Source organism: Astatotilapia calliptera, chromosome 6 (assembly GCF_900246225.1).
Source record: "Astatotilapia calliptera chromosome 6, fAstCal1.2, whole genome shotgun sequence".
In the NCBI taxonomy this organism is placed as follows: domain Eukaryota; kingdom Metazoa; phylum Chordata; class Actinopteri; order Cichliformes; family Cichlidae; genus Astatotilapia; species Astatotilapia calliptera.
Window position 1 is genome coordinate 34,961,240 of NC_039307.1, and position 25,330 is coordinate 34,986,569.

Genomic DNA, 25,330 nt, shown 5'->3' on the forward strand with positions numbered 1-25,330 from the left:
CTGAGACAACAGGAGGGTGGAAGCCGGGCCTCGCCTAGTGTATTGGACGTACACGGCTGACTGACAAAGGTCTTTCTGTCAATGGTTAAATGTGTGTGTGGGTGTGGAAGGATAGTGGAGTAGATGAAGAGGAGGATGGGGAGGGGAACTTACGTGAAGGCGAAGGCCACCAGAGCACCACTAACCACTATAAAGTCCAGAATGTTCCACAAGTCACGGAAGTAGGATCCCTCGTGGAGAAACAAGCCCAGCACCACCATCTGGAAGACAAGGAGTGTGCTCAGCATGATATATACTCATATACACACATACACAGGGACACTGACTTTACCCTCTAAAGCACGCTGGCCTTAACAAATACAGAAACACACACACAAACAGAGGACGCCTCATACAACTGCACAAAAAAGGGCTCAAAGTAGAGAGTCACACACAGTCGCACTGTGATACTTTGTTACCTTGATCAACATTTCAAATGTGAAGACTGCTGTGAAAACGTAGTCAAAATTACGCAGCACCTGCGGAGGGACACAACACCATGAGATAAATTAACATATTAGAGAGAGCAGATGAATCAGAGTGAGAAAAGATGCGACAAACGGAGGAGAGATTAGCAAAGAAAAAAAAGTACACACTAGAAAGACAATGATCCTAGTTCTAAACCTATTTTAGGTTTCCATTTTCAAACAGCTCAATCACAAAATCCACTTGCCGTGAGTGAGATTATTCATAATTTCTTCTCTTTTGTCATAATATTTCTTTGCGGTGTTAACCTATCCTCCACATTCTCTAAATCTTGATTTAATGTAATAACAGAGAAAAAAAAGCTACTAAATATCCAATCTCCATAAAGACATGTGTTGATGCATGATCAGTCATCCAGGTAAGGAAATACGTCTTTATGGAAATCCCAAAAAGTTGATTCTGTTCATCGTGATGTAGCATTTTCAGTGGGAGGTGACTTCTTCAGTCTCAGCTGATGGCAGGTTTTCCCAACCCTCCATTTACATAATGACTAAGACGAGCACCAGTGACGATGATCAAGAATCATCATGGTTAATGATCAAGAAATTGACCCCACAGCTTATTTTTTGTTGGTGGTGTTAGTTTCAGTCATTATGCAAACGTACTGTTTATAAGGTTGGGGAAACCTGGGTTGATGAACAGAATCCGCAAAGAGATATTTGCATGTGATCTATAGCCAAGGGCCTACATTGGTAATAGAAGCTTTCTGGTTTGCATTGCTACCGACCAATCCTGTTTGAGTAAGCTTTGGTTGGATGCAAGGAAATCCATCGATGGAACAGGAAATCTTGTGTGCCGGATATGAACTGTCGGTTGCAAAACTGCAAAATATCTGCCTTGCAATCACTCCTTGTTATCACATGTGGGTGTTATCAATAGGTATGTAAAAAGGAAATATTAATTAGGATGATGTGATACCTATGATTAATATGTATTATGAACAATTTAGCTGTAGCCAAATCCTTCTAGCCCTAGCACAAGCTATTTATATCACCACTGCTGACCTCTTCACTGACAGGATTTATTAACAACTAATAACTTTACTTTAAAACCATATACTATTCCCAGATCTTGCTAAAAGTTCTCAAAATATTCATTTTTATATCTGTTGTACACATCCCATCAAAAAAGAAGAACGATGCAGACAGAAAAACACAAACACATAGTCGTGTCTCACATCGTTTTGCGGTGACTTAGGGTTGACAGGGTCCTCTGCAGCAAGAGCGATGCTGCTCATAGCGATGACAGAAAGGATGGTGAACTCAAAATACTTCAGAGTCAGGATATAGTGACAGCACTTCCGAAACCTGGCGCAGACACACAGACGCGTGTGCATGTTAAGAAATAATAAACAAAAAACCCCACAACACATTAAATATGAAATATGTCTTAGGCTGTAAAGAAAAACTTTCCTTTACAATAACTTTTCCATATTCTAGAAAACAGCATGGTACAAAGCTTGGAGCTTGTGTTTGTGTATAAACACAGACACACACACAGAGTATATACTCACGGGTTAGTGGTGGACAATATGAAGCAAGAGCTATAAGGAGGCATGGGTTTGGGGCCATCTTCATCTCCGCCCTCGCTCTCCTCCTCTTTCTTCTCCTCACTTTTCTTCTGGTCGGTGTTGGCGTTCTTGTTCACTAAGAAAATCCAGCAAAGAAAACAGGGAGAACTCAGAATCGACAAACACAAAGAGACAACGTTTGACACATAAAGACTGATATTGCACTGTTGTTAAGTTCAAGAGGAAAGCCAACAATTTTAATTTAGGTGTCACTGCAGTGATATTATGCACAGTATTATAGTACAGTCAAAAACATGTTTTAAAAATAAATTAAACTGATAAAAAAAGTTAGACTGGGGTGCAGTATTGTAGTGAACTGCTCATGAGGGACCACTGGAGGGCGCTCTTTATTGGTTGAACAGGCAGCAGTCTGGAAGCAATGGTGACTGTGAACGTTTGGTTTAAGGTAAAAATAAAACTGCAGCCATGCAGTTTAGTATTAATAAAAAAAGGTGGAGGCCAGACATTCGTCTATTGCCATATCTAAGTGTATACAAATGCAGTTTATTGACCACATTGTCCACAATCCTATGTCCTTTCAGTAAGTGCAGGTAGCTGCTGCAGCAGAAATTATCAGGCATTATTGGAGCGTAAGGAGTGCATATTATTATAGTTGGGTACCTGCCAGAAAGGTTTTTCGTTACTGCGTTAGCTCTCGTTGCATTAGCACTACATTTTATTGTTGAAAAATACTCTGAAATACCATGAAGGTATAATGGCATCAGAAATAAATAATATTTTAGAGTATAATGTTTTTGCAATCTGACCCATAAAAAAAAAACCACACTCTTTTATACATTTTTGAAAGTATCTTTGACGTGTTTCTCGAAGAGTCTTCTAACGTTAAAGTCAGTACAACCAGTCAGAAGTACAGTTTGTACTGCATTAATGTCTCTCTGTCTAAACTAGAAGATGCCTATCAAACAAATTATAGACCCCAAAAAGCCATCTTTAGTTTTATAGTCATACGAGCCTCCAAGATTCACCTTGTAAGATGGCGTTGGTCGAGGGGTAAGGGTAGACAGGGGGCATTTCTATGGCTGTGTAGTCAGGTTTAACCATGCTAGTGAGAATCAAGCTGTCCATGCTGTGAAGCAGCGTGTGGGTATCAGCATCGCGGCAGTTGAGCAGGTTATTGACATGGTCAGGATGGTCAGGGTGATCTGGTGGTAGGGCGTAAGGGTGCTCGTGGGCATTGGCCAGCTTGCTGTTGTTGCGGAAGTTGTCCAGGTCCTCATTATACTGCTGTATAGGACGGGTGGTAGAGAGGCTTGGTCCAGTACTGTGGTGTTCCCTGATGAAGGAAAAAGAGATGGGGGAGATGTCACAAGAGCAACGCAGAGCACACAGAAGGGCAGATTCTCTACCAAGGCCAATATCCTATGATGCACTTGATATGTGTCTTTATATGGTTGTAATACATAGCCTGGTAGTTTTAATTTAAAAGCCTTAAACTCTCAATAAACAGTCTTTACAAAATTCTAAATTCAGAACTAACATTTAAAATGGCCTTTTCATTTCTTTTCCATTCTATTATTTCATTGCATTTCCTTTTCCTGCTTTCTTTGGGATTACCTACAAAATTAGCAATGGGAGTAACTATGGAATTAGCTGTGAAATTAGCTAATAGATTAACTATTGTATTAGCTATTTCACTTAAAATTTCCCTAACTCCTTTGATCCTTGTAGACAATGCAATACAAATTAGCCATGTGGAGCAATGTAAGGAGCTATCTGATTGGTTACAAAGACACTGCAATTTGCATTTATAGCTTTGCACTGTTCAAGGACATTTAGCCTAGATGTTCACTGTCTTAAAATGTGCAACGCAGATATATGAAGAATGTTAAGGAACACTGCGATGAAATGGAGCCCTGATCAACTAAGTGTGCAGTAGATTTAATCAGTGAACAATTTGATTGAATTTCAGATTTTAAATGGATCTGTTTGTTAGTGAATGACAACTAGCTCTGGGAGATGAGGTCACACCCTCATCTGTCCTAAACCATGTTCATGGAGGATGTTACAACATTGACAGACGATGACCTCTCAGCACTTTGAGTCAGCTTTTTGGCACCAGGGACCCTCATAGCAAAACAGCAACTTGGACTTCATGCAGTAAATTCTACCTTTCTGGTGTTTGATTCTACTAATTGCTCTCTCATTTAACCCACAACTAAAATCAGTCCCAAAGAGCTGGGTAAAAATATTAAGAAGGACATCTAGCGTGAACACATTTGTACTTTTACTTGTTCCGGGAATTACATTACTGAACAGTAAATCTATTAAAACAAATGAATGTCTTCTTTCATTTTGCATTACGTTTTGTATATAATATGAACAGGACTGCAGGCTGTTGAATAGATCAAATCACTAAAGTCATACTGAACAAAATGACCAGGTGAGTTAAACTAATTGACCACTTTTACAAGTTTTAGTTACATAACTGATTAAAGATCATCAAACTGAAGTGTGCTACCATATTCATATTCATATTAATGTACAGAATTCACCTGCTTGCTGCTACTACTGCACATTCACCCAGTGTATATACTATATGTGTATATATATATATATATATATATATATATACACACACATATATATATATAATGTTCTTCCTCTACCCCCCCCCCCCAATTTTTGCACATGTCGAGGAGCGTGTCAGGCTACATTTCACTGTGTGTTATACTTGTATAACTATGCATGTGACAAATAATAAAGAACCTTGAACCTACCAAAGGAGATAGAACGTTGGACCAGGTGTACACCAACATGGCGAATGCATACAGAGCCCAGGCTTATCCCCGCCTGGGTAAATCAGACCATCTCTCCCTTCTGCTACACCCAATATACACACAAAAGATCAAGAGCACTGGGATTACAACCAAAACCGTGAGAACATGGCCGCAGGATGCTATTCCGATGCTTCAGGACTGTTTCCACTGCACAGACTGGGATGTATTCAAGGTGCAGGACACTGACAATCGTGTCGCATTGGACAGTTATACCTCCACTGTCTTGGACTACATCTGTTTCTGTGTGGACAATGTAACAACTTGGAAACGACTCCGTGTGTTCCCTAATAATCCACCCTGGATGACACACGGAGTTCAACAACTTATTCGAACGAGGAACAACGCTTTCAAATCCGGGGACCAGGAGGCATACAGTGCTGCCAGGGCCAACCTGAGAAGAGGCATCAAGACTGCCAAGCAGCAGCACAGGAGGCGTATCGAGGCCAGGTTTGAGAACAACACAAACCCAAGGCAGGTCTGGGAGGGCATCAGGGCTATCACGGACTACAAAAGGAGAACACCATCACCCTCAGCCGACAGTTCTACTCTGGCTGAGGATCTAAATCTCTTTTATGCCCGTTTTGATAGGGAGAACACCGACCCTGTCCTGTCCCCTCTCCCCTCAACCGACCCTGCTCCAGTCCTGAGCACTCATGAGCTGAGGCGTGTGTTCCGGAGCATTAACACCAGGAAGGTGGCCGGGCCAGATGGAGTGCTGGGCCGGGTGCTAAAAGACTGTCTTCTCTGCATCTTTCCCCTTTTCCTCTGGTAGAGTCGGACTCATCCAGAGGAAATATTCCTGTTTACCCTCAACTTTCTCAAGATGTTTGTCCTGGCGGACGTCTTCACCTCTATATATAACACCTCGTTGTCCTGTTCACTGGTACCATCCTGTTTCAAAGCAGCAACCATCGTTCCCATCCCAAAACAGTCAAATGTCACATGTCTGAACGATTTCAGACCTGTGGCACTCACCCCCATTCCCGCCAAATGCCTGGAGAGACTGGTCATTAAACACATCAGAGCTGCTTTTCCACCATCCCTGGACTCGCACCAGTTTGCATACAGGAAGAACCGGTCAACCGAGGATGCCATCGCCACAGTGCTGCACACATTACTGAAGCACTTGGAACACAGGAACACCTATGCACCGCTCCTCTTTGTAGACTACAGCTCGGCTTTTAATACCATCCGGCCATACAAACTCCGTCCCAAACTCCACCAACTGGGACTTAACTCCTCTCTGTGCAACTGGATTGTGGACTTCCTCACTAACCGTAGACAGAGTGTCAGAGTGGGTAAGAACACCTCTTCCACCCTTGTGGTCAACACCGGTGCTCCTCAGGGGTGTGTTCTGAGCCCTCTGCTATACACTCTCTTCACCCATGACTGTATTTCCTCCTGCGCGTCCAATCTCATTGTTAAGTTTGCCGATGACACTACAGTGCTCGGACTTATATCCAATAACGATGAGACAAACTACAGGACAGAGGTGCAACAACTAGAGTCATGGTGCCACGACAATAACTTGGTCTTAAACACCAAAAAGACCAAGGAGATCATTGTAGATTTCCGGAGGAAGGGTCATAACAACCATCTGCCTCTCTTCATTGGCAGTGAGGCGGTGGAGAGGGTGAGCAGTTTTAAATTCTTGGGGGTAACTGTGACCGAGGACCTGTCCTGGGGCAACCATATCACCTCAGTTGCACGGAAGGCCCAACAGCGCCTCTACTACCTGAGGAGACTGCGGAGCGCACACATTCCCAGATCTCTGATGTTGAACTTCTACAACTGTGCCATCAGCAGCGTTCTGACGTATGGATTTCTAGTGTGGTTCCCCAGCTGCACCAAGGCCGATCAGCAAGCACTCCAGCGGGTGGTGAAGGAAGCTGGCAGAATTATTGGAACAAGTCTGCCAGAGATTAGTAATATCTTCCCCTCTCGCTCAGTATCCACAGTATCCTGCGGGACCAACATCACCCTGCGCGCCACCTTTTCCACCTGCTGCCCTCAGGGAGAAGGTACAGGTCTATACAGGCCAGAACATCCAGACTGGCCAACAGCCTGTATCCACAGGCTGTGAGGCTCCTGAACTCTCTGCCCCCCTCTCACGGACAATAACCATATCCAACTTCTTAATAGCACTGAACTGGTCTGCATTGGTGCATCATATCTTTATTCTCTTTCCCCCCCTGCCCCCCCCCTCTTTCTTAAATAGATAACTATCATATCTGACATCATATCTCACAGTACAAAAATATTGAATGGGTTGCATTGTTGTACTTTGTCATGTTTCTCAGGTCTTTGTCTGAATTTCTTATGAACATTACTTGTCATGTTCTCATGTTGTTGCTAAGGATTGTCTTATTGCACTGGAGTCACACTGGGTTAAATATTTACACTTGGGTTTTAAGGGGTATTTATTATTTTCTTCATTATTTTATTTACGGGTTGTACGGAAGCCCCAAACACAATTTCATTGTTCTCTGACAATGACAATAAATACTTAAATAAAAATAAATACTAAGTAACTTTAACCTTTTATTTCATTTTTTTCAGTGTACAATAAATAAATTAACTACATACAGTGGTCACTCGCTATAACGCGGTTCACCTCTCAAGGCCTCGCTGTTTCGTGGATTATTTTTTGTGCAATTTTGCATGCTTTTTTTTTTTTTTTTACAGCTCATTGTGTTCTGCATCCTGATTGGCTGTAGACCACTGTCAACCAATCCCGTGCCGTGTCTCCTGTACAGCACATATTGCGTTCAGCTTGTCAAATTTACATAAATCTTTGATCGCTAGCAGCGTGACTCTGAAGTGCTGCACTGCATGTTTGTACGTTTTCTCCCCAACAAACACAACAATGTCAATGAAATGTTTTGCACCGTCAAAGGCAACCGCGGGTGACTTTGGTTTTATTCTATAATACTGGACTTGTTTTTCTACAAGGGTTTGAACGTTAAGAGTGTTTAAACAAGAGAGAAAAGTGTGAACATGTTCATGCCTGTCTGAAAAAAGTGTATAAAGTGTGTAGTGAGGGGTTTTACAGCCTTAAAACATCTATAATAATTGTAAAAAATAAAGCTACTTCGGGGATTTCACTTATTGCAGGTTATTTTTAGAACGTAACTACTGTGATAAACGAGGGACCACTGTATACAGGGAGTGCAGAATTATTAGGCAAATGAGTATTTTGTCCACATCATCCTCTTCATGCATGTTGTCTTACTCCAAGCTGTATAGGCTCGAAAGCCTACTACCAATTAAGCATATTAGGTGATGTGCATCTCTGTAATGAGAAGGGGTGTGGTCTAATGACATCAACACCCTATATCAGGTGTGCATAATTATTAGGCAACGTCCTTTCCTTTGGCAAGATGGGTCAAAAGAAGGACTTGACAAGTTCAGAGAAGTCAAAAATAGTGAGATATCTTGCAGAGGGATGCAGCAGTCTGAAAATTGCAAAGCTTCTGAAGCGTGATCATCGAACAATCAAGCGTTTCATTCAAACATCAACAGGGTCGCAAGAAGCATGTGGAAAAACCCAAGGCGCAAAATAACTGCCCATGAACTGAGAAAAGTCAAGCGTGCAGCTGCCAAGATGCCACTTGCCACCAGTTTGGCCATATTTCAGAGCTGCAACATCACTGGAGTGCCCAAAAGCACAAGGTGTGCAATACTCAGAGACATGGCCAAGGTAAGAAAGGCTGAAAGACGACCACCACTGAACAAGACACACAAGCTGAAACGTCAAGACTGGGCCAAGAAATATCTCAAGACTGGTTTTTCTAAGGTTTTATGGACTGATGAAATGAGAGTGAGTCTTGATGGGCCAGATGGATGGGTCCGTGGCTGGATTGGTAAAGGGCAGAGAGCTCCAGTCCGACTCAGACGCCAGCAAGGTGGAGGTGGAGTACTGGTTTGGGCTGGTATCATCAAAGATGAGCTTGTGGGGCCTTTTCGGGTTGAGGATGGAGTCAAGCTCAACTCCCAGTCCTACTGCCAGTTTCTGGAAGACACCTTCTTCAAGCAGTGGTGCAGGAAGAAGTCTGCATCCTTCAAGAAAAACATGATTTTCATGCAGGACAATGCTCCATCACACGCGTCCAAGTACTCCACAGCGTGGCTGGCAAGAAAGGGTATAAAAGAAGAAAAACTAATGACATGACCTCCTTGTTCACCTGATCTGAACCCCATTGAGAACCTGTGGTCCATCATCAAATGTGAGATTTACAAGGAGGGAAAACAGTACACCTCTCTGAACAGTGTCTGGGAGGCTGTGGTTGCTGCTGCACGCAATGTTGATGGTGAACAGATCAAAACACTGACAGAATCCATGGATGGCAGGCTTTTGAGTGTCCTTGCAAAGAAAGGTGGCTATATTGGTGGCTGATTTGTTTTTGTTTTGTTTTTGAATGTCAGAAATGTATATTTGTGAATGTGGAGATGTTATATTGGTTTCACTGGTAAAAATAAATAATTGAAATGGGTATATATTTGTTTTTTGTTAAGTTGCCTAATAATTATGCACAGTAATAGTCACCTGCACACACAGATATCCCCCTAAAATAGCTAAAACTAAAAACAAACTAAAAACTACTTCCACAAACATTCAGCTTTGATATTAATGAGTTTTTTGGGTTCATTGAGAACATGGTTGTTGTTCAATAATAAAATTATTCCTCAAAAATACAACTTGCCTAATAATTCTGCACTCCCTGTATACGCTGTGTGATAATTGTGTGATTTTAACTAGAACCTACTAAATTGTACAGTACTCATGTTACTTTACCAAAGTTTTGGTGGCTAATTGTGCTGCTTAATACTTTTTATTGTTTAGATTCGACAATCAGATTTTAAATGGATTTGAAATGTTGTGAATAACACAAATGAACTTCAATCAATGGTGTCCTCACTAGTCTTTAATCATTCTATCTCAGGTCTTTTAACTCTTAACTATCATAAAGTTATGACAGCTGGACTGAGGAGACATTTATGATCGTGGCTCAAGAGTTGGCAGTTTGTCTTGTAATCGTAAGGTTGCCGGTTCGAGCCCCGGCTCCGACAGGCTCGGTCGTTGTGTCCTTGGGCAAGACACTTCACCCACTGCCTACTGGTGGCGCCAGTGTCCGGCAGCCTCGCCTCTGTCAGTGTGCGCCAGGGTGGCTGTGGCTACAATGTAGCTTGCCATCACCAGTGTGTGAATGGGTGGATGACTGGTTGTGTAAAGCGCTTTGGGGTCCTTAGGGACTAGTAAAGCGCTATACAAATACAGGCCATTTACAGACAGCGTTTTAAATATTATCTTTAATGGCTGTAGGTTGTAGCCATTAGCCATCTAAGACTGTATGTAGGATGGAAGTGACTACTTCAAAGGCACAGTGATAGCAAGTTCATTGAAAACGTTTGCAATAATTTTGGTTGTTAGGTCATTTCTAACCACTGTATTCACCAGTACAACAACCTATACTGACTGACAGGATTAATTCGAGACTTTCCTTACCTTCTGCAATGCCCTTTGCTCTTATCATGGTTGCCATGTCGATGTCGTCTTGCTCTCCGCCCTTCTCCTTCCACGATTTTCCCCCCCTCTCCTTCTTTCCCCCTGGATCGGTGTCGCCTGCCTTCCTCTCCTTCTCTTGCTGCCCTGCGGTGCTGCCTGGCCCTCCTGTTCTCATTATGTCCTTCTCCTGCCTCACTCTGGTGGGGGGAAACACTGCGAGCTTCACAGCCTTCCCTGTTCCGGTGCCGATGGCCTCGATGGCTCCGGTGGCTCCGGTGGCTGTGCCTCTCCTCCCCTGGACGGCCCTCTATGCTCGCCTCCACATTACCCAGAGATGTGCAGCTGAAGCCGTGCTCCATACGGGTCTCTGATAGCTGGCTTGTCTCTCTGCTGTCTGGCCCAAAGGGTTTCTGATGGTGATCGCGGTCGTAGTGATAGCAGTGGGCGGCACGGCGGCAGTGATCTATGTCCTGGCGCCGGTACTCCTGGTCAAGTGGCAGTTCTCCAGGTTGGGTTTTGTTGGTGTTATTATTGCGGTTGTCCTGTGGGTTCACCACCAACGGCCTGTCCAAGTGGGTTTTCATGTCACCACGTCCTTTCCGTGGGTAAGACGCCTGAGTTAGGGTGACAGGGTAGCAGATGACATTACGAGGTTATATGCAAACATCAGCCAAATGTTAGCCCTGGAGTAGCTAGCCATGTATGATCATGTTTTTCTAAGCAGGTCTCAGTACACCACTTATAATACATTTCAATCAAATACATTTACTTGAATTTAATTGAATCCTAGAGACTGACTTAAAATCTTTCTTTATCATTTGCAAACATGAATCTCTTGTCTAGGTGATCATTTATGTTAAGATGTATATTTTTTAAATCTAAATTGTCATTTGGAATTTTTTTTCACGTAGCAAGTAGCAAATTTAAACATTAGTGGTTGTTTTCCATGGTATATTAATAAAAGACAGTAAATCATGTAATAATGAGTAAAAAAAACAATACTGCAAACGGAAAGAAAACAGCTGCTCTAGAATAAAACCACAGCAATGACACTGCCATCCATGCATGCTTGAAACCTTTTAAATTGCTGTTTTAAAGAAGCAAATGCTCATCAAGCCAAGCAAAATACATCAGCTTTTCATGTATTTTGGGTTGCAGTAGCAATTGCTTCTAAGCTGGCAAATCAGATATAGTCCGGAGTATTTTAACCTTCTTTGGTATCATATTTTATATATACATATGTTAACCCAGAAATAAACAAGTAGGATTTACAGCACTCGTGCCGGTCCCATTCCCTCCCCTGGGTCACAGATACACAGTTCAGCAAACAGACCACCATTTTTGGCTCCATGTGAACAAGTTTTTAAACTTTTTTTTTAATTTGTAAAGCCACAAAATGCTAAAACAGAACCAGCTGTGAACATACAGTTTGCTGAGTCATATCCAGCCAACTCCTGATTTGCACTTTGCCCCATTCCAGTTTTGAGTCCACTGCTTTCTCTGCATGCCCCACTTTAATATTGCATTGCTCCCAAGCACGCAGCTTCAAGCCGTCCCATATAGCATTGCAAAAATAACACTCCTTCACAGGCTTAAAGGGATATTACACTCTGGCATCAAAACATGTAGATTACGTTATGACCCAGAATACACAGCAGTTATTAGTTTTATATATGAAATCTAATTATGGAAAAGAAGACAAACACTGAGCCATGACTCCCAAAAAGTTGATCCTGTTCATCTTGACATTTTCAGCTGGACGAAAATGCAACGTCCAGATGAACAGAATCAACTTTTTGGGATTTCCTTACCTGGATGATTGAGCATGCATCAAGACACCAAGCAATGACTGTCACATTGACTGGACATTGGATATTACTGTGAGATAAAGTTTACCGATCTTAAATAGACTTTACATTCAATACCCATCTATGGTCTAAGTCATCATCAGTGGAAACCATAACTCTAACTCTATGCAATCAGAATATGTAATTCTTTTTAAGCTGTTTTCCAAAATCTTGGTAATCAGGGGACAAAAAAGGCACACATGCATAAGGTTTGGAGCAGCTGTTGGGGTTATAACCAATGATGACTTGGACCTAAGAGGGTTAAGATAAACTCAATCTCAGAATTATAGATTAGCTTTAAAATTACTTGCAATTGAGCAGGATCTCCAACTCTTGGAGAACAATGGACACAAACGTTCTGATACAATGTTTTTGACCTTACAATAGATGATTTTCAATGTCATGTTACATATTAATACATGTGTCACAAGTGTCCTCCAAGAGTCATCCATTCAAAAAGAAGTGGTGTTAATATCCCTTTAAGGTGTTTACAGATTGCTTTACACACATTACAACAAATATTTACCATATATATCAGGAGTAGACTGTATACATATGTGTATATGTGTTTTTTTCTTAGGGGGGGAAACACCTCACCTCTTCTCCCTCCACTCCCGCCTTCCAGTCTTCCTGCTCCAGCTCATTGTAGAGCGCCTCGCGGCTCGTCATTAGGTTCTGTCGGCGAATCTCACTTGTTCTCTGCTCCCACACCGACTTATTTCCCTTGGTGTGGTTCTTTTGCTGCTCCTTACTGTTGGGGGAAATTAGGGGATGTTAGGCAGGAGAAAAGGAGTTTTAGTTACGGCGAAGATGGAGGGGAAACACAAGAGGGTGTAGTAAAATAAAAGAAAGGCAGACGTGAGTGATTTCAGGTAAGGCAGGAGGACGAGGTGGAGATAAAGTGAAGATGTTGAAGAATGAATAAGCAAGGAAATTGGTGTCATTGTATTGTTGTCAGAGGTGTTATGGGGAAAGAGATGGTAATGAGTAAGTGAGAAAGAAAAAGGAAAAGAAGGATTAGACACTTGAGGACAAACCCACTGAAATTTAGCCACACATCAGTAGCAGTAATGTAAAAACGGTTCATCCTTAAAGGGAAAATCCAATTATATGTATGACTTTAGGTATGTTCTTATTTATCCATGTAGACTGTTTAGGTAAGAGCTTTGCAGTTTGGCTGATACTGGTTTGAATAAAAGAAATGCATCTTACTTGCCTTATTATTACTGAAAACAACAAATAAAATTAGATTGGAGTTTTTTCAGAAATTAATCAGACCATGTTGTGAGCAGTTTTATGAAAAAATTATCTTCACCTGTGACTGAGGACCATCTCTTCAACACAAATTTACCAGCACCAAATCTTCTCAGCACAGGCTCAGTTAGCCACAGCGACTAAAAAGTCTAGTGGCTTCCAAAGGAGCAGTGAGTTTATTTGAGCAACATTCTCATGTATACCATTGTCAGTGTTTCTGCTGCCAGGAGAAGATTCTACAGGCTGTCCGCCTCTCGCTCTTCTTCCCTTCACAAAGCCCTGAATCTGTTCCTTTCACTCTCAGAACAATCGCTTTATCGTGTTTTAGAGAACAGTGAGAGTGTGATGGTGACTGTGTGTGTGTGTGTTGTGTGCAAATGAATGCCTGCCAATCATAAATGTTACGAAAGACAGTCCTGGAAGAAAAAAAAACAAACATTGCACGTGGGATTGTGCCTCTTTGTCACTGCAGCCACATGATGGATTTTATGTGCAGTGTTTTGAATGTACTCACATCTTTGAGGGTTATCTGTGTAAATGTGTCAACTCACGCAGCAATAGACAGGTTGGCAGCTGACAGAGGGCTGACCTCTGCCACCTCCTTTGCCTTCTGTAGTGCTGTCTTCTGATTGGCTGCCTCTTCCTGTTCTTCTTCATCCTGTTAAAGAAGAACAGTAATCTGGTCTAAATTTTGGGTGAGCACAGAGTCCACTAGAGGATGCCAGACCCTGTTTTTGATTGTTTGGTCAGAGACATTCACACCAGTAACCTGCTAGAGGTCATGCTGGCCCTCCTTGCACAAATGAGCAGATACCGGTCCTGCTCATGTGTTAAGGACCTTCTACAGCCCTGTCCAGCTCTCCTGGAATCTCCTTCATGCTTTTGAGACTATGCCGGGAGAAATGTTCTGGCAGTGGCACAAATTGATGTGCCATCCTGGAAGACTATCTGTGCAACCTCTGCAGGGTCCAGGTATCGCCTCATGCTACCAGTAGTAACACTGACTGTAGCCAAATGCAAAACTAGTGAAAAAGAAAAAAAAACGTCAAAAGATGAGGAGGAAAAAATCTCAGTGTCTGTGAAACCGTTCCTGTTTTGGGGGTTGTCTCACTGCTACCCCTCTAGTGCACCTGTTGTTTTTATTAACACCAAAGCAGCTGAAACTGGTGAAAAATTCCCTCTGCTACTTAACTGACCAAATCAGTTTAACAGAGTATAACTTGATGTTATACTCTGATTAAAAAGTGTTTGTTTAATTTTTATCAGCCGTGTATATTTCTATAAACTGGCCCAAAGCATTCTCACAGTGAAAGCTGTCAGGAAGATCATTATGCTTGCAAGTGCTTTAGCTAACGACAACAGCTGGGTAACACATAGCATAACACGTAGACCTGTACCTTTGTAAGCTCCTGGGCATTGGCCAGATTGTCAACAGCGATGGCCAAGAAGACGTTAAGCAGAGTGTCTGTGGTGGCAGAGGTTAGGGAGAAATGCTGACAGGAAGCTGAGTGTTTTTCATGAAAAGCAAGTGGAGACAAAAAAGATACGACATGTTGTAGATAAGCAAATGACAGAAGAAGCAAAACAAGTTGAATTTTATGTATATGACAAAATATATGCATCTGTATAACTTTTCTTAGAACATATAGATACAGCACATTTGAGTACATGCACAGGTAAGCGTGAAGGCAGGATACAGTTGCCAAAGAGTGTCAGGACAATAAAGAAGATGGAGAAGATCATCCCCTTGTCTTTCACTCCACCCTGGGACTCAATGCCATAGTACATCACCTCATTCCAGTCTTCTCCTGTCAGGATCTGTCGAGAGAGTTTTAGTTTCATTGGTCTGATATAAAAGGAGTGAGTTTGCTGTGAAAGCCTTTAGTCGCTTCACTGCTTGACCACTTATCTGTTAACAATAAGTAATCAAGCAGTAATAATAACCTAACCAATAACATTTGGATCCGAGCTTGTGGTGTAATGTATATGCGCACTGAAAGTGTTGCATTTTTGTGGAATATTCATCCTCAAAAATCACATAATAAAGAGAACACAGCAGCTGGGAGAACTTCATGGTTTGCACATATTTCGCTCGATATTTCCAGAGAAATAATTTCGGAGATCTGATTGACCCAGAGCAGCATCTAGTTGTGTGTCTGAGCTAAAAACTGTATTATTTTACTATATTAGTACTGCGCGTTTTGAGCTACAAGTGCACGTATTGCGAAATGCAATAATCTGATTGGTCAGATCTGTTTATTCAGATCTGAAAAACTGGAAAACTGGAGCTTGGTTAGAAAAAAGAAATGTCGCAAATTCTTTCAGCAAAATTACACAGTTGGTGTGCACGGCTGCCTTTAGAGCACTGGAGTTCAACGAAATACACGACACGCAAAATATTCACAGAGATTTTACGTATTCTGGTGGTTTTTTTGCGTCAACTCACTTGAACACCATTTCTAGTTAAAAGGTTTTGGGAGTTGCTGGACTGCAACGTCTCCAAGCTGCAGCGGCTTTGCTGTGAAATTCCTCCATGCTACGATAACCGTCATGCTTAATCTGCTGTTGATGTGCTTTGTAGTAAACAACAAGTAAGCTGAATTTATCAGCCATACATACATTGTCCAATCAAGCTTTACGAGTAAGGATCGGACCACTGTCCAATCCAAATATCAGATATCCCTAATTAGACATGAAGTTGTGTTACTTTAAATGCCCTCAGCCCTTTAGATACCTCTACACACTCTGATACACACATACCGCTGGTACATTTGAGTGACACAGCTCTGACAAAGTCACTCAAAGAAAATAAAGCAAAAACTGCTCCTAACAAAAGACAGCTTTCTAAATCACTGCAAGACAACACAGAAACATTGGACCTGCAGTCAGAACTGAACAAGACTGATGACAGCACAACAATAGGCTTTGTTAATATTCAGTCATGTGAAGTGTAGAAATGAGTCTGGAAAACCGAGTTACTCTCATTTTAATATTTGCTTCGTTCTCTAAGAAACCAGGCACAAAGCTTTCTTCCCCACCTGAAACACTGTCATGATTGCTGCAGCAAAAGTGTCAAAGTTAGTAGGAGGCGTTCCGTCGTCAAAGTTAAATCTAAGGAGAAGAAAGGAAAATGTACAGTAAGAAAATAGATGCTCAAATTTAATACTGGCAGTTGAGCTTCTTCTTAAGTTAGTGGTGATACTGACTGTCCTCCAAACAGCTGCATCCCCAACAAGGCAAACACCACGATGAAGAGGAAGAGGAGGAACAGCAAGCTGACGATGGACTTCATGGAGTTCAGCAGAGAAACCACCAGGTTTCGAAGTGGTGCCCAGTACCTGAGGAAAAGGAGGACGTGTGCAAGGAGAAGGACACATGATGAGGATAAATGAGACAACAAAAAAAGTAAGCAATAGAAGAAAAGAGAGAGGAGGAAGGAAAGAGGGCAGCGATAAAGAAGAGAAGAACCATTTACGTAAACTCTGAACAGGTACATGTTTTTAAGCCAAATTCAGCCTTTATTTTGTTAATTTGAAATTTTAACATGAAATTGTGTCTGAGCTGTTTTGCTCCTTTTCATGTATACCCTCCTGTTTTTACCACCTCTGAGCTTCTCCAGTAACCAACAGGTGTCCCAAATAGAATGACGTGCACTAGTAAAAACATCCAACTCTCTTTCATTACATGTACCATAAGCTCAGCCTCTTATCATGTGCTTCATTATCATCATCGTCTCATTTGTGTACTGATGGAAGAGCATGCAAGTCTAAGAGAAGTCAGAGGAAGAGCGAGAGACACTTACTTTGTGACTTTAAAGATGCGGAGCAATCGCAGAGCTCGTAACACGCTGATCCCGAAGGACGTGCCTGGTTTTATGGTGGCCCACACAACCTCGAAGATACTGCCGACTATTACCTGCACGCACACACAATTCAATACAGTCAGAATGCTGAGTTCAATCAGCAGCTATTAGAAGTTTAAGCTTGTATTTATTTATCAAAAAAAAAATCTCTGAAGCCCCGAAAACAGAATTTTTCCTCTGCCAAGGCACAAGAACCCTTGTTTATACCATAGACATTATTAGGATGCTGCTTAGTTATCCAAGAAGCCGAGGTAAATGCATATTTTTCTTTATTATTATTTTACTTTGAATTGTCGGGTCCTTTCCAGGGGACCACCGGCTTTGTCAGTAAACATTACTTATATAAAGAAGAAGTCATAAGAAGAAGATTAGTCTAGTATTAGACTGAAGCTAAAAAGGAGTCATAGGTTATAACTTTAAAAGAAATTTGACCAGGCACATTTTGCACTTTTAGTTTTTGAATGATCACAAAACAGAGAAAACACCCATGTTTACTAATACCTATCACTAAACATTTAATCCTGAGATGGCTTAATTTAAAACAAAAAAATGGAATTTAAATGGAAATGTCTCTGTGTTGGAGTTAGAGTCTTTGCTTCTGATCACATTTGCTGAGGAATTAATAAACTGATAAGAAAAAACCCCAATAAAAACAAAACTTACTACAGAAGCAGACCACCACACTAATAAATTCAGTGAGAGATTAAATGCAGTGTTGGATTTTATAATCAGTACTTTTTTTTTTGCACTTAGTTTCAGTGTGTGAGTTTGTGCACTCACCACACAGTCGAAGCAGTTGAATGAGGAATGGAAGTAGGGCTGGATGCCCAGACCGTACATCTTGATCAGCATCTCAGACATGAACAAACCGAGGAAGACAAACTCTGCATAGACTGGAGAGAGAACAAAGGAGAAAAGAATGATTTGGGGCACGAATGAAGCAAAGAGAAGGGATTTTGTTAGAAACAGAAGGCGAGGAATGTGAGTTAGAACAAGAGGGCGACGTAAGGATGTGGAGAAAGGAAGGCGAAAACGAAAGAAAGTGAGGCCACGGAGAGAAAAACCAAATGAGATAAAAAGACAAAAATCAAAATCAGGTAAAAAGAAGGTAGTAGTGAAAACCAGATGGGAGCATGACAGAGTGAGAGAAAGACTCAGTTGAGTGAATGATAATAGAGGTGCGAGCCACTAGCAAGTGTTGTATGAGATTGTGGTGATGAAGGGACTTCATCAGCAACGACAACTTTGTATGCTAATGCAGCTGAACACCAGCCAGGGACAACAAGCTGACTCCATCACGGCCTGTGTGTACACATGTATAAGTAAGTATTTATGTGTGTGGTCACATCAGCAGCAGCAAGCCAGCAACTAAAACTAAAGAGTTACACAACGTGTGTCAAGTGGAACTCAGCAAACAAAACTCTTCCGAGCATGATAGTGCAGATCAAGGATACGTGTAACTACAGAATGGGGATAACGCTTGAGAAATAGAGAACACACTCTGTTTCTGCTGTTTGGTGTAGTTAAATTTGTAAAGGCTTGTTTGCATGTGTAGGAGGAAACGGCAGATCTGAAGTGTAAAAAAGATGACTCAGGTTGGGACGAGGTGAGAGTGGGCAGCAGTGGAGATTAAACTGGAAACAGTGAAGCACATCACACGTAGTGTCAGATGTTTGCCTTAGTGTTGCATTTTGCATCCTGTACTCTTATTTGCATGTAGTCCACCAACGGTCCCTGCACATGGTGTACTGTTAATGCACATCAGTGCCAAACAGACATTCCTGTGACCCAAATAAAACATGCAGCATTAGTATATAAAGTAGTGTATAAATACTGAAGTAATCACTAGTTTTAATTTCTCCTGTTTTTAATCGTAATAATTCTTAATCATTAGCATTTAACATGCTGCTCACACAATAACACGTGATAAAGAGCTGGGGTAGTATTTTCTTTTTAAGTTACATGACTCACAGCATAAAGGCAAGAGTACATTCTATATTGAGTAAATGTTTTGAGCCACCTTTTGTTTGTATTTTACTAGGGAAATGGGAAATATGTGCAGTAATTTATTGAAGCATATGCAAACATAAACCTGGGTATATAAACCAAAAACAGACGAGCTTGAAAGTCAACACCCAACCTCCTCTGAACATACTGATCGTGATTTCAGCTAAAGAGTTTGATTCATCACTCTGTGAGAACTGTTGGCCCTGATATTCAATCCAGTTCTTGTGTAATTAGGTTTACCTAATTATTATTATTCAGTTCCAATGTACAGCGTTTTGCGGCAGCTGTGGTTGTTTTAAAGTGCTTTATAAATAAAGACGACAACGATGATGATACCTGAGCCTTCTCTTCCCGTTTCTCTTCCTTAAGAATGGCGTCTTGATGGACAGCCTTCCACTGAGACCATTTCTGATTACGCTTCCTCAAACAATGGATGGATCAACTTAAGGGCATTTCTTAGGTCCTGTGTCAAGTCTTTGCTGGACTTTTGCCACAACTTTCAGATACTATTCATTTACCATAGATGAGGTTTTTTTTTTACTTCAAGCACTTCTACTTTCACCCGATTTCCTCAAATTTTTCAAGGACACTGCACACCATGCCGAGATACCCCAAGTTGTAAAATAATAGCTCATTGGGAATCACCTTGTTGGTACAAAAATACTATTTTATGTACAAAAATACTACTTTATGCCAGTTAAACTTTGTTATCTTTGACATTTTTTCATATATTAAAGAAATGGGAACAAATTATGTATTTTTGTGACAGGCTGCTAGTAAAAACGTGCTTTCAGATACAATTTAAAATTAGCTCTTTGCTAAGGCATGTGTTATTTGAAACACATACCTTATGTTTATTTGACTTAGGTGCTCAACAAACAGAAAAACATGAAAATGGTCACTTAAAAAACACTAGACTGAAAACAAAGAGAAAAAGCAGCCAATGTCCAAAGAAAAACATTGAATTATTTCTCAAGAGCACTTTAAAAATAATCAGAAAATCTGGCTCTAGCAAAATATAAAGGCAAACTGAACTAGTGGGGGAAATTCCTGTGTTAATTTATTAAAATGCTAGCAGTAATTAGCAGCGACCTGTGTGTGTGTGATGTGTCTATAGAATCCATGAATGTACCTTTGTACAGAGGGCATCTAGTATCAAAACTTAAAAATTGGGGTCCACAAACAAGTGTTTGTCATCACAGTGCATCCATCTTTTCTGTACAGTCTCTGGCTTTTACTCACAGAGAAAGTCAGTGAGCATCTCAGGCTGGTCGTAGTGCACCACGGCCACACAGATGGTGTTGAGGCCCACCAGAAAGAGCACTATCCAGTAGAAAGCCTGTGTCTTCACTATCTTACGGATGAAGAATCGCAGCCGTCGCTCTTTCTTGCTGTAATTGGAGCCCTCCTTACTGCTCTTTATGCTGGAGCGTGCAAAACCTAAGAAGAAGAAGGAGAAAACGGGGACGAAGGGGATATAAGGGAGACATAAGAGTCTATATTTAAGATTTAACAGATTTATATCTCCAGTTCAGTTTCCTCTATCTTTACAATGATGACGATAGTGTAGAATTCAAAACACGACTCTGTTCTTGGTCCTTATTCGTCCTTTGCGTGTCATCCCTGTGTTTGTCTTACCTACTGCATCTCCAATGTTGTCCTCTCCTTCCTCAGGGTTCAGCAGCTCTGTCTTGTTGTTTTTGGTTTTGATGGTTGGCCTACGCCTCGAACCTAGAGAGAGAGAAACGAATTGTCTCGTCTTCAGTCTGTCTCTCAGATGTCACTCTCTCACCCTTCCCACAGAATCTGTCACTTGCTGCTGTACTGCGCTAAATCCCACATTTATTTGCACATTTAAATGAGCAGCTCTAAAAACCGCTAAAGCATTTAAGATAAAAAAAAATTGTACTAGACTTTTATTTGCTGTACCTTTATTTATACTCTATGGGCAGTGCCTTTCTCACTGTCATACAAAAACATTAACACAGCAAATGAAGTTTAGTTACCATCAAAGTTCCCTGTAGTATCTTCCTCAGCCAGAATCACCTCCTCTGTAGAATTCAATGAAATGAGATTTTGGAGCATTATATCAGGATTTGGTTGTGTGTGTGTGTGTTTTTTTTAATTCTCTAGTAGGAGCTTGAGCAGCATGTGTCAGCACTGGTGTGAATGCGAGTGCGCACTGACCTGCTTTACAGATCCACTCAAGGTATCCGTTGAGCTCCCTCTCAATCTGCTGCTGTCTCCTCAGCTTGAGGAACTCGCTCCTGTTCTCCACTCGCTCCCTCTCTTTGGCAAATTCACTGTGGGAACATTTGTCATTTATTTTTTTTACTATTCATGGAACGAAAGTGCAAAACATAAATTATTGTGGGAAAAAAAACAAAGCTCAATTGTTTTTGTAAGACAAATGGCAGGCTTTTACCCTGAGAGTACACCCAGCACCAGGTTGAGCATGAAGAAGGAGCCGATGATGATGAGGGGGACGTAGTACATCCAATTAAAGTAACTGCCACTTACATCGTTACTCTGCAAGAAACACACGGCCACACATCGGTCATGCACTGTTGGTTTAACTTTCCTTTGCTTTTCTTCTGCAGAGAATGTCAACTACGTTTGTTCTAATAAGCCTTTCAACACTTTAGTCACTCTAGCACACAACTGTCAGATTTGATTCCTTTGTTCATTTTTGTGGAATGCTTCGGAGAGATGAGATCAAGGTTAACATGTACCAGAATGATGAGAGAAAGTGCACCACATCATCTGTCAAACATGGTGGCGTGGGCATTTATGTAATGCCAATGCCAGTGTGACTGTTCATACAAGTAGCACATTGAATTTTGAAATATTTGAGGCTAAACTCTTTGCTTAAACTCAGTCAGATGCTGCAAAACACAGAGATGGATAATGACCACTTCTAAACCAACCCTAAAGCTTCTCAAGGCAAAGAAAGGGGTATTCTTCAGTAGTTAAATCACTGATCTGACCCCAATCTGATCTAATAGATTAGATGTATCTCATAGATAGAACCTAACACAGCAGTCATTCCAAAAGTCAAGAGTGCTGTGGCCCATTTAAAACATCCCAATCTTAAATCTTCACTCTAATCAAACTACAAGATGAAGTGATGCACTTCCTTAAAATTTTTATTCAAGAAACCTAAACAACACAGGTTGTTGTCTATAAATTGCTAATGCAACCCAGTCTTATGCAAAGTGTTATTACCAAAACTTTGATGCAAGAACAGTAAATGCAGGTCAAAGTAATATCTCAAACTAACCCCCTCCTATTACCAGCTATAATTCACTTTTCATATAAATGAATAAATTCATACAGAAAAATTGTACCTGAACTACCTTCAATGCTCAACACCGCAGTTTGGGCATCACTGCAACAATGTATGCTTTTCAGTTACTAAAATCAAAACTGAAGGCAGCGAGAGCCACAAACAAGCAGCAATTGAAAGTAAAGTGGAAACGATTGTCCTCTGAGTATTATAAACTATACTAATATTTTAAAAATGTTTGCTTGTCCCATTACCTTTGAACCTCTGAAAACAGAGGACTGTATAGAAAATGTCTTTATACCTAAAGAGTACATTTTATTTTCATTCTTTTTTCTAAAATGAAAGCCAACACTTTACTCACATGCTGATTGTTTAATTTAAAATCCACTGTGGGTGGTGTACGGAGGCAAAACTAAGAAACATTTAGAAAGTATGTCCAAAGGTTTTTGGGTCTCCCTGTAATCCTCAGACACTGTGTGACTTACTTCTTTCACTCAACTCACAATAACATGAACCCGGCTGCTGGAGGATATTGTATTTCTTTTTGATAAACTATGAGCTAATAAGCTATGATTATAATCCACTGTTGGAGGGCTGCATCTATGCACTGGATTTTGTACTGCTGCTACAATGCTCAGTCCATCCTCTATTAAATTTTCATTGGTTTCCTCCCAACTGCTCGTGTGAGAGTGGAAGTCAGCCTTCATCCATCAGAAAAGATGTTAAATATAGAGCAAGACGAACCAGAATAGTGAGCGGAGGAGAAGAAAAAGAGAGCAGCTCCAAAAGCAGGAAAAGGACAGATGATGGATAAAGGAAGTCAAAGAGATAATGACAGAGTATACGGGATATGTCTTTTGGGCAAATAAATGGCATTTTGAATCAGATCTTTAAATACTTTATGCTTCGTTTGGATAATTGAAATTCAGCTCAACTCTAACCTCCAACCAATGTGGCAAGTCCAGTGTGCCTAAATACAAAAAAAGAGTAAAAATCACTTTACTGCTTTCACCAAATTTAAACCTCAAACTGCAGTTCCTTGAATGACCAGAGGCTTAAAAGTGAGTCAGTCTCTACCGGCTTCTATGTTAATACATTGGAGCCGTTTTAATGCATTTATCTGACAAATAACATGGTTTAGTCAATGGTCACGTTTCAGCAAATTTTCATTATGCCTAGAGGATTTTATTTATGGTATCACGAATTAGTAAATATTGGTGTTGGTGCAATGCACAAACCAGTGGGTACAGGTAACTGCTTTCCACAGTGAAAGCATGATGGTTCTCCCCAATCGCCTGATGTTCAGTTAAAAGAAAAAGGGTCTCGGGTGGCTAGTCAGACATACGTGGTACAGCATGTTTGTCCATCCCTCCATGGTGATGCACTGGAAGACGGTGAGCACGGCGAACAGAATGTTGTCGAATTGGGTGATCCCGTAGTTGGGTCCAATCCACCCTTCCCCACAGTGCGTGCCATTGGAGCACAGCCGGGATGGCGATGCAGTACCACACGGCCTGTCATCTGCAGTCTCATCTGATCACAGAGAGAAAGATACAGCTTCACTATAAAATAACTAAATAACCCCCATTTTGGGTGTCAGAAAGAAAAAAAATGCAGTGACTGGCTGTGTTCATCTGTTCAAGAGGCTAACAAATTCTGACAAAGTAACACGCTTTTTTCAGTGAGTTACACACATCATGTATTTTGAGTCTATGAACCCGGTCCTGTCCTATTCAAGTATTAAAACAAGCCACAAGGATAGCATAAAAATACCAGGACCCAAAAAACCAAAGCCTCCATCATTCATTTTATTATTTATTTGTTATTTTCCTAATGAACAGAAAACCTATGTACACCTGAAATGGGATGGGGCCACCACCCTTTCTGTTGGAACAAGTCACAAAGGCTCACCACACATTGGTTTTTTACCACTTTCTACTTACTTGTAACATCATCATAGCAAGTCTTGTGGAACTGTCCCATGTAAAACTCCAGGCCGATGATTGCAAACATGAGGATGGCCACAAATAAGAGGAGACCAATCTGCAGCAGGGGGATCATAGCCTTCATAATGGACTTGAGCACCACCTGCAGGCCTGGAGGATTCAGTGCAAGACACGCAAATAAATAATAGACATGGAATAGCTTGGGTGCTTTTTAGAACAAATCAAAAATAAAGTAGACAGTATGATACTAAGTGATAAATGTAAGGTCGATGTTGTTAAATGTCAGTCAGTAAATTAAGAGCAGTGAGGTTAGCTTGTCTAGTAGCTCCTCGATTGGCAACCACGTTGTAATGACAAAGAATATATAGAATATCAAAAAACATTGCAACTTGCAGTAAAATTTAGATTTGTTCAGATTTTATTCATTGGACTTGAATGTGACATGGTTGGTATGGAAGGATCTGAAATTAGCATAGAAGCAAAAACACTTACTTGGAATTCCAGACACCAGTTTTAAGGGTCGCAGCACCCTGACGGCTCGCAGTGTCCTCAGGTCAAACGTAGACCCCACTGACGACAAAATACTACAGAGAAAGAAACAAAATACATGAGATCGTCTCTGAAAGCAGTCAACACTATCATTTACACTCTCACCACTTTTTTAGGTACACCTAGCTTAAACCAGTTCTGCTCAAGGCAGCTTCAATGAATCCTCTCTTTGTGCAGGTC

General features: G+C 41.1%; 1 protein-coding gene across 22 annotated transcripts in view; it reads right to left on the reverse strand.

Moving 5' to 3' along the window:
• cacna1ab (calcium channel, voltage-dependent, P/Q type, alpha 1A subunit, b) overlaps positions 1–25,330 on the reverse strand; it is a 200,703-nt gene that overhangs the window by 53,519 nt on the left and 121,854 nt on the right. For all 22 annotated transcript variants that reach the window (XM_026171897.1, XM_026171895.1, XM_026171894.1 and 19 more), the window contains 22 exons: positions 25,094–25,185; positions 24,599–24,751; positions 24,001–24,188; positions 21,795–21,898; positions 21,557–21,672; positions 21,376–21,420; positions 21,008–21,100; positions 20,612–20,809; positions 18,143–18,255; positions 17,303–17,415; positions 16,707–16,838; positions 16,539–16,611; positions 15,198–15,318; positions 14,898–14,965; positions 14,052–14,158; positions 12,844–12,997; positions 10,400–11,013; positions 3,082–3,389; positions 2,039–2,171; positions 1,703–1,832; positions 459–518; positions 154–260 (listed from right to left, as the gene is read on the reverse strand). In XM_026171897.1, the coding sequence (XP_026027682.1) occupies positions 154–260; positions 459–518; positions 1,703–1,832; positions 2,039–2,171; positions 3,082–3,389; positions 10,400–11,013; positions 12,844–12,997; positions 14,052–14,158; positions 14,898–14,965; positions 15,198–15,318; positions 16,539–16,611; positions 16,707–16,838; positions 17,303–17,415; positions 18,143–18,255; positions 20,612–20,809; positions 21,008–21,100; positions 21,376–21,420; positions 21,557–21,672; positions 21,795–21,898; positions 24,001–24,188; positions 24,599–24,751; positions 25,094–25,185 (3,222 nt within the window). The remainder of the gene's footprint in view (positions 1–153; positions 261–458; positions 519–1,702; positions 1,833–2,038; positions 2,172–3,081; positions 3,390–10,399; positions 11,014–12,843; positions 12,998–14,051; positions 14,159–14,897; positions 14,966–15,197; positions 15,319–16,538; positions 16,612–16,706; positions 16,839–17,302; positions 17,416–18,142; positions 18,256–20,611; positions 20,810–21,007; positions 21,101–21,375; positions 21,421–21,556; positions 21,673–21,794; positions 21,899–24,000; positions 24,189–24,598; positions 24,752–25,093; positions 25,186–25,330) is intronic.